The 15,594-nt window shown below is 44.9% G+C and overlaps 1 protein-coding gene across 2 annotated transcripts in view; it reads left to right on the top strand.

Moving 5' to 3' along the window:
• The first annotated feature begins 10,169 nt into the window (after positions 1–10,169).
• Positions 10,170–15,594, top strand: part of MAN1A1 (mannosidase alpha class 1A member 1) — a 139,500-nt gene continuing 134,075 nt past the window's right edge. For both annotated transcript variants that reach the window (XR_009274539.1, XM_058801355.1), the window contains exon 1: positions 10,170–10,760. Coding sequence is in view for 1 of the 2 variants with exons in the window: in XM_058801355.1 (XP_058657338.1) it covers positions 10,170–10,760 (591 nt within the window). In the remaining variant the exon portion in view is untranslated. The remainder of the gene's footprint in view (positions 10,761–15,594) is intronic.

Raw genomic sequence — 15,594 nt, forward strand, 5'->3', positions numbered from 1 at the left:
TGCTGGTGTGTAGAGGACACAAGGGATAGCTGGCTTAAGGTCTCCTTCTTGCCTCTGCCTAGTGCAAACAACAGCTACAAAGACATCATGTCCAACTATGGGTTGTCACTCTAGCTGACAATTAGTAATGTCTTGTGACAGCATCTGGTTTCCTGACATGGTGCCTCAGGGACAGATTTTCGTTCCCAAAAGTCTGCTTTGTGTTTATTCCCTCATTTTCTTCCACACAAACACATCCTTAAGAACTTCTCTCTGCTGTCACTTTTCCAGCAGTCTGTTTACTACATGGTCCATATTCCATGGACAAATCACCATATTTGTGTTGTTAGTCTTGAATTATGGCCTGTCAGGCCTCTACTTTCCCCTCATGGAAGAAAATGACTGGACAAATGACCCTTGCAGAATATGCCAATAGAGCCATCTCCAGGCTGGGGGCAGATGTTTTCTTCTGTGCAGGTTACAAAAGGACAGGATAGTGTCCATTGTCCTTCAGGACAACTGGATACAGGGGCACACTGTAGGTAAGCCTGTAGCCTGAGTGTTGCACCAGCCCACGTTCCTAATCTCCCACTTTTGTGGTGAGATGCTGATGGGCAAAGGACTTACATGAAGCTATTGCCTGACTGTGAGACCAGAGGATGGCTACATGTGGCACAAACACATCATGGATGGATGAACAGCCAGAGGTGCAAGAAAACCTTGTTGGTAAAGGTGTGGTCGTGAAGTGCCTTGTGGAGGCCCCTCTGCAGCCCCAGTTGGACTCTTAATAGGACAGGACTGGTGGGAGGCCAAGTCAGCACTGGTCTTCCCCACTGCAACCTTCCATTTCAAAGACAGAACAAAACAGCATAGTGCTGGTCATTCTGAGCAAAACACTTAACTATTAATTTTTCTGTGCACTTGAGTTCCGCACTATCAAATGTCACTATGAACCAAAACAGAGGAAGAAATGTGAGGCAACAAAAGACAGAAGATCTTTCTTTGAAGAGGTATGGGTGAGAGTATAGTAAAAGACATCATGACACCAAACCTCTTCTGATAAAGATTTTTAAAGACCACTCTGTCTGTTTTTTCAAAAGCAGTCTGTTCCAGCTCTCACAGAGGCAAAGGATAGGTCATGCCAGCCCAAACCATTAGAGAAATATGACTTTACCCTGCTGCTAGCTTGAATGCATTTATTCTTTCTTCCACTGCAACTAGAGAAAAGAATAAATTGCTCACAGATGCTTAAATGCAATGTGGTAAACCTTGTTGTCCATCAGGAAACACGCCTCACTGGTAAAGAAAAAAAATTCTAATTTTAAAGATCTGTTTTTCAGAGCAATTTGCAGATCAACGTCTTCCTAATATAGGTCAACAATAAGGTGTACACCTATGAAAATTAATTGCCTCTATGCTAACACATGGGGGGAAAAGGTGGAACAAGGTAAACCTGTATTAAATGTGTGATTCTAAGAGCATGACAACCTTACCCAGATGCCTCATGCTGTTCCATTTGGAATTTGTCTTGTGTTCGTGTACATACATTAACAATTAACTAATTTTGCTGTCTCTTGTCTGTTGATTTGAATATATAAGGGGAAAGAAGAGCCAAATCATTTTCATTTGAGCAAAATAACTAGTGTCAATGACGAGTCAAAAATAAGGAACATACTTTTCAAATGTAGCCAATAAGGAACAGACCATGTATATTTTTTCAAATGTAGCCAAATCACTGGTTAACTTGAGAAAATAGCAGATATTACCTCTTATGGTAGATATAGTATCTAAATATATTGTTATTCATTGACTGTTAGACTGTTACTTTCCACATTTGCAACTGTGCCAAAGGCGGAGTCCCACCCTGCTTGCAGGGACATTAAAGGAATAGCTTGTATAAAAGAGAACTAGAGAAACATGCAGAGACATGAAACTACAAAAATCCTAGAGGATCTTGTACCACTTGTCCTCCTCTTTGTAGATTTGACTCACATACAAACATTTATCCTTTTCTCAAGGCATGCATGGAGAACTTCATGCCACATATGAAAGTCTGAAAGTCAACGATGCATTATTCAGTCTTCTGCATCTTTTTTGAGAGAGATTAATTTCCTTAAAAAACATTTGCTTCTGACTCAATAATTATCTTCCCTTTTCATCCTTAATATTTTTCTGAGTCTCATCTTAAATTGAAATCTGCCAGTTGGAAAGCTACTTCAGTCTTGTCATTCTTGTGTTTGGGATCTCACACTGCCCAGTGCTTTTGAGGCACATAATGCACTCAAAGATGCCCTGTATTCAGCAAAGCATTGCACACTGCAAGCTCAGGGTTGCAGCAATGAACCAGAGCACCAGATGACATTGGAGTTCTACAGCTGTCAATAAAGCAGAAGGCTCAGGGACAACTGGACATATGGGGAGGAGAAAGGAGACCTGTATTTCAGGAACGCAGCCAAAAGAGTCCAATAAACCAGAACTGGCCTAGGATACATTGTCCGTGGTACACTACAAATCCTTGGATAAGTAACTGAGCATTGAAAATGAAGAAGAATTTAATTTCTAAGGAAAAGAAAGCTAGACTTGCACCCCAAAACAATATTTCACCTAAGGATATCAAAGTAATCTCCATACATTAGGTCTCAATGAAATATAGATTAGCTTTTACTTTACAGCTGAGGAAACTAAGGTTTACACCATCACACAGATGAAAAATGGCAAAACTATTTTTCTTATCAAGGTTTTCAGTAAGATATTGGTCTAGACAAACAGCAAGAGCAAAGGTCAGATTAGCACCGATTTTTTTTTTTCCTGCATCATTTAGCCCAAGCGGTAAATCAAACAAAGGCATTTCAGCAGGATAAGGGATCAGATCTGAAGCCAGGCTGAAACTCCTGGATTCCATTTGGGCAAGACAAATAATTCACAAGTGTGTAAGGTCTGAGCAGTCACATGCGCACTGTGTGCACATGCACCATCTGCCAGTTTGCAGCTGACAGCCACTGCTTGGGCAGGGATTTTGCAAAGACCAAATTCATACAGCCCATCAGGTGGTAGCTGGACACTTCTGACGCAATATCAGTGTGTCAAGGTGAGTCAGAGCACACATGGCACAGACAGGAAAGAAAAAAAATATTAACCCTTTGTCAGCAAAAGGCTTCTGTGGCTTGGAGAAAGAGAATCCACCAAGGGCTCATGGAACTGGCCACACCTTTAAGCAAAAGTCTGTGAAACAAAAATGTGTCTTAATTACAAGCAATGGGGAAAACTGCACCACTGTATTCCAGATGATGAACCCAGTAAGCAGTGGAATATTTTCAATAGGAAAGATTAACAAAAAAAAAAAAATCTAAATACTGCTTATAACCCCAAATTCACAACTGATTTACAGAAAGAGAAAGAACCTTTAAAATATACTCAAAACTTAAGTATATTCATAGTAATGCTGCCATCAAACAGGGCACAGTCAGTAAACCACATCTGTACTTCTATTTCAATGTGCTGTTGAACAGAATTAACTCATCTGGTTAGGGAAATACACTGGGAGGAGAGGCACAAGGACACTACTTAAACTATTACATGAGGGCAATTTACATAATCCATGTGTCATCACACGTGTTCAGGGTTAAAAAAAGCTCAAGAACATTGTTTTTTATGAAATAGTCTGGGAGCCATTGAATAGGGAATTAAAATTTTGTACAAACTAAGCACAGCTAGTATAAAAAAAATGAGTGATTCACAGTGTCCTTTGTTTTTAACATTCCTTGTTGATACTTTTAGTCATCTATTCTAGCATATTTTTACTCCTTAGAAGGTTTATCAGGTTAGAAATCTCTGTTCTAACCACTTTTCCTTGAGGCTACACACTAACAGAGCCAGATCTGGTTTTCAGCCAAGACATACAGTAATTCCAATCAACTGGCTGCAAAACAGCTGTTAAATGGCTACAAACACCAACTCCAATGGCCATATCTTGTTTTCAGCCAGCACATCTCCCCCCTGGTTCAGGAAAATGAAACCACCTTGGAAAGGACAGGAAGGCTGTTTTCCAAGGATCCTCTTAACAATTTTTGCCTTCTTGTCTTGATTTAATCTTGTCAGAATCTACTAAATCCACACCTATAAATGTGATATAAAAACTCAATGACAGCAAAAAAAGAGCTGCTGGGGGTTTCTTTAGTTGCTACAGCCAAGGTTCTGGCACAAGACATGTTAGTGCTACTGGAGATAATTAAATCCAAAGAAAACCACAGCAGAAAACTGCTGTCATCTTATGGCATCATCCATACCTCCTCAGTGATTTCTTATGGGCAGCTCCTCACAGTATGGCAAACAAACCCTATCTCTCTCCTCAGTCAGCTAACCCACTCTTTTGTAGCACTCATCTTCTTATTGGACACAGCTGTGGCTACCTGCTCCTAATCTTTGGTGATTAGTGCAGCTGCAACTCCTCAGGGGTGAGACTACCTTCTGTACTATCTTTATTTTCTTACATTCTATCCCTCCACAGAAAACTACTTTCAGTCACTCACAATCCACTAAGATTTGTCCCTTAAATATATTTCCCCAATCTAAGGGCCTTTTACTTTTCCTGTGTGAAATAGGAGGCAGGAAGGAAAAGAACAGCAGTCTCACTCTAGTCTCTTAATTTCAGCAGTCTCTTCACTTCTGAAGGAGAAGAAACCTGTCATGGCATTTAATCTCTTAAAGATTAAGGTCCAGATGGAATTTCATGGGATGTCTCCAAACAACTTCATCCTTAATTGCTCTGCAAACAATTACACAAGATTCTGAATCTTAAATGCTAAAATACCGTAAGAGCTAGCTTCCATTTCTTAGTTCCATGGCTAAAATCTTCTTCAAGGATGTGAACATCGATAAATTTCTGAAAAGACGAATAAAGCTTGTAGTTCTTTTTCTTTCCATTACTTTTATGTTTACCTCTATATTCCTCTTCCTTACACATTGAAAACCAAACCATGTCTGCTTGCTTTGAGGGAGTGCAAAAGTCTCTCACTAAAACAATTATAAAAGGATAAAAAGCCAGAACCAAAGTGAGATATTCTCAAAGATGCCATCTGAGGCTAAGTATGATATACTTTATGCTACTGCTGAATAAAATATTGGAAGCAGTCCCAGTTCAAATTCTAGATTCTCAGGTTTCTTGCAATGTTGAAGAAAATTATTTTAATCTTTGATGTTTTAATAGAAGAGTCAAATATTTTCTTCAGACAGGATTTCTTGCAGTTCATTTTCTGTCTTCTGAAATCTTGGGGAGGAGAGAAAGGGCAAAGCTTTTCTGCCCTTAGCTGGATGCTTACCTGAGTGCTTCCAGCAAAGCCTCCCAACAAACACTGAAAGCTGTTTGCACTACAGAGATTTCTTGTGGAGAAATGAATAATCCTCTCCCTCAGGTAGGGATGGAAGATATTTCCAATTATACTGGTAGAAAAGAGACTTCTTGTATAATTGACAGCCACGCCAGGAGAGAGTTGAAAAAGTGTTTATGAAGGTTTGTGAGCCTACAGCTTCATGTTCCTGATACATTTATTTCTACAGTATTTATAAAGTTTAGTTGGTTAGCCACAGTCATCTCATGCATTAGGCTAGAGGAAATGTTTGAGAAAGGATGTGAGAAAATTTAATATTCTTTCTTCTGTTTTTCATCCTCAAATAGGAGACCAATCTTCAACAGCAATCTTACTGGGAAGGAGACAATCTGGTGTCTTCCATCTCTCAGACTAGCACCCTAGCTCTTGGGCTGTAGCCTCCTCTGGGAGTGGAGCATTCTTCCTCCAGGGTTGTTAAGGAATGCTCAGTAGAAAACTTTTCTCCTCTTTGCCTTCAAAGTCCTGCACTTGTCCCTGAGTCATAGCACTACTTCAAAATGAATGGTGGTGGGGGATGTACATGTTCCACTGAAAAAGAGGATAATTCTAATCCCCCAAGACTACAAAACATGTCAAACACAAATCTCCAACTCCTGGTCAACACTTCTCTCTTCTCAGAAGTGGTCAACACTTCTCTCTTCTGAGCTCTTAAAGAAAATCATCAGGCAGTCCTGTATTCTCTAAACACTGAAGATTGAACAAAGTTTTTGTGTCTGTGAATCACATTTTCCTCACAGACTGAATTCAGAATTGCAGCCAGCTGCCAAAATCAGAGATAGAGAGCATTTAATACACATCTGGTCCTCAAATGGTCAAAGCCTCCTTCCAAAGAGTACACTGGGTGTTATGAATCCAGCTTGTGTGCCTTGGGAACCCTAAGTCTGTGCCACGTTACTTAATCTATGAAGAGCTGGATGTCTAAATTGGGTTTATGAGTCACACTCCCAAAGGCAAACATATTAAAAGTATCTCTGAAAGCTGTGTTAAAGTATTGCATTTCAAAAGGAAGCTGTCAATGTGTTTTTACAGTAGTCTTAACTAGAAGGTAACACTGGGAACCCCTTGCAAGGGAGTTGCATTGTTACAAACTCACTATCCAAGAAAATGTATCAGTAAGTATCTCTGCCTCAGCTGAATGGGCCCAAAAGTGGGACAACTGTTAAATCTCTTCTTATCTGTGGCATGTATCTTTCAGACCAAGCTGGCTAATTCCTTACCACTACTATCATTAGACAAGATCTAAGGCTGGAACCATAACAAATTAGGTATAAGTAGATTAAAAAAATAAAAAGAAAAAAAAATATTATGATAAGTATTTGGGTCTTTTCCAAGTCTTTCAGTCAATATGTAACAAATTTCCCCATTCAGAACATTTATTACAGAAAATAGTCTTGTTCTTTATTATGCAAATCTCCCTCTCACCACTTCTCATGTATCAGTACTACCTTTCTATAGATGCTGGGCATCTATAGATGACCTGTGCATGATTGCTGGAAAATTATTCCTGATTCTGCAGCTGAATCCACAGAAGCAGTATTTCCCTCCATGGGAGGGATACAGTCCAGTGTTTTGTTGGCATACCCAAACTGGGTAGGACCCAGCATAGCAAAACTACTGCCCAGAGACTTGGTTTTTTCCCATTTTAGCTGATGTCATCCAGGAAGTAATGCAGCTTGACTAGCAAAAAAATACCCAGCCCAAAGTAGCAGGCAGTTCAATATCCCCTAGGTGGATGTGCTGACAGAGTTGTATTCAAAGAGGCTTTCCCAATGCAAGTCCTGGTGCAGACAGGTGGGTTTTCCACTGTTGTCTCTAATGCAAACACCAAGCTTCTCTTGTTTGCATTTTATTTGGATTTTTTGACATTATTTAAGTGCCTATGAACATGATTTAACTTTATAGCTGAACAGCCTGTTGGACACAGCCAGTTGAAAAGGAGCATTGTACAGCCTTCATTTTGCCATTTGGAATCAAAGGTGTTTTTCTCTGAGCTACTCCTTGTATTTTCATGGTCCTTGGAATACTTTGTGCCTGAAGTAAATTAGTGACAAAAAGCCCAAGGAAGCTGTGTATCAGGGTTGTGTTGAAGCAGTTCTTTTGTCTTTCAGTCCCTATTGCCCTCACGTAGCGAACAGCTCTGTATGCCTGTAACTTTCCATGCTTCAGCAGTCCCACTGAATAGTTCCCACATGACCTTACTGGTAACTGTAACATTAAGTGCTAACAACAGGAACACTGCATACAAAATTTTGCATCCTGCTCAGAGAAGGAGGAATGATCATCACAAAGGCTTGAGAATTTCACAATTTCCATCTTTGCATAGAAAATCCTCATTGCTGCTTCCCTTATGCTCAGGATGTCTCAAAGAGAGTGATAGGTGTGGCAGTGAAACCCCTTGCATGAATCCACACTTGGCCCCTGGCATTTAGGATGAACACCAAAAGAAGGCAAAAGGCTGATGTGTCTCTCATTTCAGGAGACACAGGAGCAGAACCCCATGTGATAGTATTTTCTGCTCCTGCATCCGTTCATAAAGTGCTATAGAAATATGGCAACCTAAGGAATGACTCCAGAATACTGAAGGAGGGCATTTCTTCCAGCAATAACTTCAGCCTCCAAATATTATCATATAAGTAGTGATGAGTTTTGAGGGGAATCTGTGAGAAATATTACACACCCACATACACAGTGACTGAAGCAGAGTATGCTTGCTGAAGCTGAGAGTGGTATTTCACCATTTAGGAAGCTTTTTCATTAGTCAGCTGTCTTTCAACAGCTAAACCCCATATTTGCTACCTTAAATGTTGCTTAAAAAAAAAAAAAAAAAAAAAAAGCAAAAACAAAACTAAAATCACCATGGATTCTTATCTCCTTTTCCAAGCAGTCTGATTTCTTCAACCTTAAACAATTTTGTCTTGGCACAGCTATTAGGCTACGTTAAACATTTCTGGGAAATGTGTGTCAAAGTCAGAGAGCTCATTGTTTCATTTGAGCAATAGTTTCACATCTAAATGTGGGAAAATGCAACTCAGGAAAAAATAGGATTTAAAAGAAAACCAGAATAAAAACGAAATTGAATTACTGATCTCACTGAATATGAAGTTGGGCCCCTGATCCTTCAGTTTCATGTATAATCCTGAAATTTTACAGAAGCATTTGCTTATATACTTAGGGGAATTTTGCAGGACTCTATCACTTCTATATAACTCTATATAACTGTCTTCTCTGAACCTGTTTTTAATTAATCTGTTACATATTCTAACTTCTAAAGAAAGGGATTTGGAATAGCACTGAGCAGCATCCTTGCTTTATTCCTATTAAGTCAATGGTAAAACTCCCCTTAATTCCACTGGGAGCAGAATTAGATCCATGCCAAGCCCATTTTCAAAATCATGTCTTTAAGGCTTACACAATGCCTTCTCCCTGCCCTTGCTTAAAGCACAGACTTCCCTCTACCGTCGTTTTGGTTTTTCTTTTTTTATCCCTTGTAAAATAAAGCCATGCAAATACGCAAACAAACCAACCTCAGCATCCTAACTTGTGGGACCACATATCTCACTGTTTTCTTTCTGACTGTGTGGTTAACCTTTTGGGGGAAATTTTCAAGATTACAGTGCTGGACTGCTGTGAAATTCTAGGTAGACTCTGAGTATGTTCCAAAAGAGTTGGAGATAAACTCCTGGATGTTGGCTGGGTTCCCTTTTTCTGTTAAAGTGACACAACATTTTATTCTTCTTACATGCCTGCTGATTATTGCATTGCTCTGTAACACGGGCAAAAATAATAAATCGATATCTTTTTTTTTTTTTTTTGGAAACCTTCCCTTTCGCTTAATGCTTGGGGAGCTGGATGCAGCAATTTGATCCACTATCAAACACGGATGTGTTACCCTTGTGCCAACACACGATGGTCTTTTCATTCGTACGAGCGTAGATGAACAGTCGGATTTTCACACTGCACAGACATATACCCTGCTCCCTTGGACAAGGTGCACTTTTACCTACAGAAAAAACACCCCAGTAAATGAAATTAACCCTTGTTTTTCATACAAAGATCAGACAAGGGCTCGCCCTATCCCGGCGGCTCAGGAGTTGTTCCCGGTCCCGCCGTGCCCCCGCTCCCCTCGCACCGCCCCCGGCCCCGCGCGCGCCCCCGGCGAGTGCGTGCGCGCCTGTGCACGCGCGCCCGTGAGCGCGCAGGCCCCCGCCGCGCGCTCCTGCGGGCGTACACGCGCGCGTGTGTGCGCGCACCGGCGTGCACGTGGGTGCGCGAGGGCGCGCCGCCGGCATCCGCCGGTGCCGCGCCCCCGCCCGCCCCGGGCCAACGCCGCCCACGGGGCCGAAGCGGGCGCGCCCCGCCGCTGCCGCTCCCCTCCGGCCGCGGGGCGCCGGCGGCGCCCGGGGCAGCGCATCCCGCGGCTGAGCCCCGGACCCGCGGTCCGGCAGCGCCCGCGCCCCGCCCCCCCCGCCATTGGGCCGGCGGCGGCCCCGCCCCGGCCCGCCCCGCCCCCGGCTGCCCGGCAGTTCCGCGCGGGCGGAGCGGGGAGCGGCACCCGCGGCGGCGGCCCGGCGGCAGCATGGGCTGGAGCTGACAGCGCCCGCCCCGCAGACGCTGCCGAGCGCTGCCGGCGGGAGCGCAGAGGGAGCGCGGCCGCGGGGAAGGGAAAAGTTGCCGCGTCCGCCCGGGGAAACTTTGTGCGGCCGAGGCGGGGAGGGGGCGGCGGAGCCGAGCCGTCCGGTGCGGTGCGGTCCCTGCGCGGCGGCGGCGGGGCGCGCAGCGCGGCGCTGAGGCGGCGCGGGGGTCATGCCCGCCGCCAGCTTGCTGCCGCTCTTCGGTAGCGCGGCGGGGCCGGGGACGCTGGGCGGCCCCGCGGGCAGCGGCGCGGGCGGCGGGGGCAGGAAGGCGGCGGGCCCCGGCGCGTTCCGGCTGACGGAGAAGTTCGTGCTGCTGCTGGTGTTCAGCGCCTTCATCACCCTCTGCTTCGGGGCCATCTTTTTCCTGCCCGACTCCTCCAAGCTTCTCAGCGGCGTCTTCTTCCACTCGGCCGCCCTGCAGCCGCCGCCGCCGCCGCCCGGCGGACAGCCCCGCGCCCCTCCGCAGCCCGGAGGCGGCCCGGCGGCGGCGGCGGCCGCGGGCGGGCCGGGCAGCCTGGAGCGGATCCGCGCGGACCACGAGCGGGCTCTGCGGGAGGCCAAGGAGACGCTGCAGAAGCTGCCCGAGGAGATCCGCAGAGACATCCGCCAGGACAAGGAGAAACTTCTGCAGGACGCCCGCGGCAGGAAGGAGGCGGGTGCCCCCGGGCTGCCCCAGCGCCTTTTCCGCCAGCCCGTCGGCGCCGTGGGGCAGGAGCCCGCCGACCCCGACGTCCGGCAGAGGAGGGAGAAAATCAAAGAGGTGGGTAGCGGTGGTGGTCGGTCCCGCTCCGGGGGATGCGCCTCGGCACTCCCGCGCGGGGCAACAGGTCTCTGCCGGCTCTGGCGGCGGTGCTGGGGGACCCCTGACAGCTCCTGCCGCCTCCTCCTTGCGGGAAGAGGGTCTTTCTGGATGGCTGTCCCTCAGTAGCCGCAGCGCAGGTCGGCGGCGTCGCCCGCGGTTGCATCCTCGCAGCCCGCGGTGCGTTCCCGCTTGCGGCCCCGCGCTGCCGGCTCCGTGCCGGCTGCGCCTCCCTCCCTCCCGAGGTTGCCGGGTTCCCCCAGCTGTTGCACCGAAACCCGGGCAGAAAGCAAAGCCCCGCGAGGGCTGGCAGGCTGGGGACGGCGGCGCCGGGGAGAAAGAGCGGCGCGGGTCCGCCTGCGCTGCCCACGGGACGTGCCGGGCTCGGGCGGTGCGTGTCCGATCCTCCGCGGGTGCGGAGGCAGCGGGGCACGGCTCAGGAGCTGCCCGGGCTATCCGGCGGGGCGCAGGTGCGGTGCAGCGCTCCAGAGGGGTCGTGGTCCGACTCGGGTTCGTGCGGTTCGCTATTCAGCGGTATCGGTAGTCTGAAGAGTTGAGGGCATTTGGCAAATACAGTCAATTTAGGTTGCAGCGGTAAAGCGTCAGAGCTGTGTGTGCTTTGACGAATTCCTTCAACCACCTTTTTCTGGTCCTGCTGCTGGGTTGGTTCAGGTACCGGTTTAAATCCTTCCCTACAAAAACTCTGTCTAGGTGATGCTGTCGTGGGCAGAGTTTGACAGGGTCCTCTAGCAGAAGAAGAATTTCCTTAGTAATACAGTTCAACTTCCCATCAGTGCTGGCTGGTTTATTTATCGAACTGACAATTTCAGCTGCCTGCAGAGATTAGGGTTTATGAATTAATTAGTAGTATATATTTCATGTACTGTGGTGATGGAAATGAGATAGTCTCTGTAGTAAGCCTTACTACGGAGTATTTCAGTATTTGTGAAACCTGGTTAGCCTTAGTTAAAATTATTTATTTTTATTGTGTGTTTGTACAGAGTGCTCTGAAAAGTGAGCTGTGATATCACACAGAGCATCATGTAATAAGCTCTCACAAATATCAAGTTGTGTTCTGTGCTCTGGAGTCCTTGTGTCACTAACTGTTTCACCAAACTGTGTAGCATAGTTTTAAGTCATAAGCAGCATGTACCAATGCAAAGGTATTTTGAAGGGAGAAACTCTTAGGAGTACACGGTACAGACCACATCTTGAAGTGTGCAGTGAGTATGTTGTCTTCTGGTTTAGTCATGCAGCCTCCCTGAGGCATATGGAAAGTTAGAAATACCAGCAAACTCTTTTTCCAGCTCTGTGACATTGCCATGGAGAAGTATTTGGAAGTAATGAGGCTCCAGACCTGATGTACCTGATTCTGTGGTACAGAAGATTGCAACAAGTAACTAAACAGGAGGAGGAAGATAACACTTAAGCATGCTGCTGTCCTGCTGGTCCCACTGTGTGCCGGCAGGTCTGAGTTACCTTTTGTTACATGTGGATATGCATGTGTTTGTGTACTTACAAACACATGGCCAATATCTCTTCAATTTCTTCCTCCCTTTCCTTTCCTCCACTTCCACACAGAGCATCAGTTTCACAGTAGCCTCCCCAAACCAGAGTTTTGGCTGTTTAAGCATAGGAGATGACACAGAAACTGCACTTTGTTTCCAGGTCTTTGCTTTCATTCATACCTCAGTTTAAGTCCTCAATACTAAGTTTCTTTTCCTCCTAAATCACTATGTGATCTTAACATCTTGATTCCTTACTTGCTTTAGCATTTTTGCAGTACTTTGCTTGGTTTGATTTTTGTCTTTTTTCCATTGACAATAAAACAGTGTTTCTATTCTGTGCTCACTTGCTTCACATTGTTTCATGTGTTGGCTTTTTGTTGCTGTTCTCTTTGTCTTTTTGCAAGCTTTAGTCCCCTTTTTTATATTGTTACCTTAGAGTAAAGATGGATTTCTAATCTGAAGGCTTTTTAGCTTAGTTTTAAAACTTTAAATAGTTTAAAAATGTATCTTTTTAAAGTATGAACTTTTGTACTTTACTGTAAATGCACAGAAATCAGAATTATCCCTTAAAAGTTTTTCTCTTTGTGCCCAGTGGTTACATGCTGGAGATGCAAACATAAAAAACCTTCCTGCTTTCATACTTTTTTGAGCCTGGAATTCGCATTGCAAATTGTATTATTTATGTCATATATCTAGAACTCAACATTTGAAACTAGTCTTGGTGATACTTTTTACAGAAGGAAGCAAGTTACTTTAAAGGAAAAGAATGCCAAAAAATAAGGTTGTTCTTCCCTGTGTTTCTGTTCTGGAAGGGCTCTGTCCCGCCAACATGCTGACATAAAGCTGAGAGGGGAGATACCTTAGAGATGCTTTGTCCATTTACTGTTTTAAATTTTAAGTTGATGTGTGTGTTTAGAAGTCCAGCCAGTACAATATCACTTAGAATCACAAAGCAATGACATGCTGTGACTTTATGGCATTTCTTAGCCAAGTTTTCTTCTAGAAATTTTAACCACTTTTTCTACAGCTTGCTCTGTTATATTAGAAAAAAAAAATGAACAGGGTGAAACTTAAACCAAGAAGGAAATAAAAATGTTCTTGAACCTCTCTTAGTATTTAAACCAACATAATATTACCAAAAAGAAAAAGAAATGGTAGATGCTTATTGAATGAGTAAAATACTTGTGGAAACATGAAGAAGTAGAGATCCTGTTGCTATGAGGGAACCCTCACTTCTTTTTCACTCTGTCAGAACTCTGTGGTTGCTCTCAAGCTCTGTGTGTGGAAAGGTCTGCCCCACTGTGTTACACCTCTGGGGCCTGGCTGTGTGCAGGGACGGGTGTGAACCAGAAGCCAGCGATACTGATGGGCGCTGTGCTCGTGCTCTGCTTCTCTTCTGTTGATGCGTTACAGGCAAACTCGGAGCGAAGAGCAGCACTGCCAGCAGGGAGGCCTTCCCCACCACTTCCTGTTCTACTGCTGTCAGTTGCTTGTGGCTGCTGAGTTTTTGACTGCCTGTCCTGGGTGTTGTCCTCATGCAGGATGCCTCATGGAGGCTCGAGCCATGGAGCACACTCTGAGCATTAGCAGCACACTTGCATTTGCCAGAACTTGCATTCTTCAGTCAGTTCCTCCAGTGCTCCCATGACTTGGAGCAAGGTCTGGGCCCCTGGTATGTCTGTGGCAAGTGCCTCCTGTGGTATCTGTTCCCTTCCTGGAAAAAAGGAGTGGAAGGCAGTGATGATTCCGTTCCACTCAAGTGCAATGTCTTCCAGTCTCTGCTTTTGTCGCTGTTGGTTATGGCTGGACATCATTATTCCTGATGTCAAGGCAAGACTTGCAGGGGCATAGGTAGTTGATACAAGCAAAAGAAATTATTAGATGAGGATGATAATAGTGGAAATAGGCTATGAAGGCAGGAGATGCATTCTTTTAATTAGAAATATCTTATTTTGAGTCTTCTCCAAGTCTCAGTCCTCTCTCTTCCAAGAAAAAAAAACGGTGCTGGAATTATTTAGGTGTAAAGGAAACAGCAAAACCTAAGCTCTTTTTATTTTAAAGCAAAAGAATAGAAAGGATGAGTGAGCTAGCTCAGGTACTAGAAGCTATATAATCACATTAGTGTGGTGCTCTGCCCAGACTAATTAATCCTGCTGAACAGCAAGCTCTGTGGTGGAGCACCATACTAATGCAGCTGTGCTGTTCTTGTACAAGGTAACTACCTTGGAAACTGTTCATGTTATTGATCAGGGTGTTTGGACATGTTTTCAGGATAAAAGCCTCCCTGGTAAACTGGAATCAATGTCTAAAGAGCGTGGTCATACAGTGCTCCAAGTACAAGCACAGCTCTCAGCTGTTGCAGTCATGTAGTACAAGTCCTGCAGAGAGGAATTTGAGCACCAGTCCTTTGAGCTCAACAGGGCAGTGGCTGCAAGTCAGCAAAACAGACTCTGCAGCTTCCCTCCCTGTCCTTCCATTAAGAAATGAATTGAGGTGGCATTGGCAGTGTGAATTCTGAAGCTTTTAAAGTCCTATGGTGGCTTTTATGCAGTTTAGATTAAAATCTCCATAATGTTACAGGGATGTTCAGCAATATCTTGAGGAAAGAAAGCTTGAGCATGGAAATAAAGCACTAATCAGAGATCTAATATGTGCTTGACATGAAATATTTGGGCATAATCAGATGTCTTCATCAACAAGGAGTGATGGCAAAATAATGGGTGGTCACTCACTGTTGTGGAAGGGCAGTTGGCCCCTTGTGTCTTCCTGCATGCTTCCACCAGCTGCTTTCCTACTGCCTGGTATCCTGGTGCTGCTGCTCAGGAAGGTCCAGTGCCAGCTGGATGGAGTTTTATTTCCTTATGAGGGTGTTTACATGACAAGGTGAGCTCACTAATACTTCTTGCTATTGGAAGAGGAGGAGAAGTCTCTTTGTGCCACTTTTGATTGCCTTCTCCCACTATCTACTTTCTGTGACTTTCACTGCAGCCCTCCATAAGCTGCTTCAGCTCAGTAAGTCAGCTAAAAACTGTCAGAGAAAAAGAAAAAAAGAAATTGGATAGATTTCTGCTAAACTTTCTGTCAGGTTGGTGAGTCAAAGGTGTTAATGAAAGGGTTGACTTGGTGCTAGTTTTGGCTGTGGTGAGGGAACAGGTGGAAAAAATGTATGAAATCTCTTTGAGTAGCTGTGTCTTAGCACCTGGTATCTGTTCTTCTTGCCTAAGTTCTCCATTAAAACTGAATCTCTGCAATGAGACTTTTGCAGACTAAAGGTTCCATCTACTGTA

Source organism: Ammospiza caudacuta, chromosome 3 (genome assembly GCF_027887145.1).
Source record: "Ammospiza caudacuta isolate bAmmCau1 chromosome 3, bAmmCau1.pri, whole genome shotgun sequence".
Classification (NCBI taxonomy): domain Eukaryota; kingdom Metazoa; phylum Chordata; class Aves; order Passeriformes; family Passerellidae; genus Ammospiza; species Ammospiza caudacuta.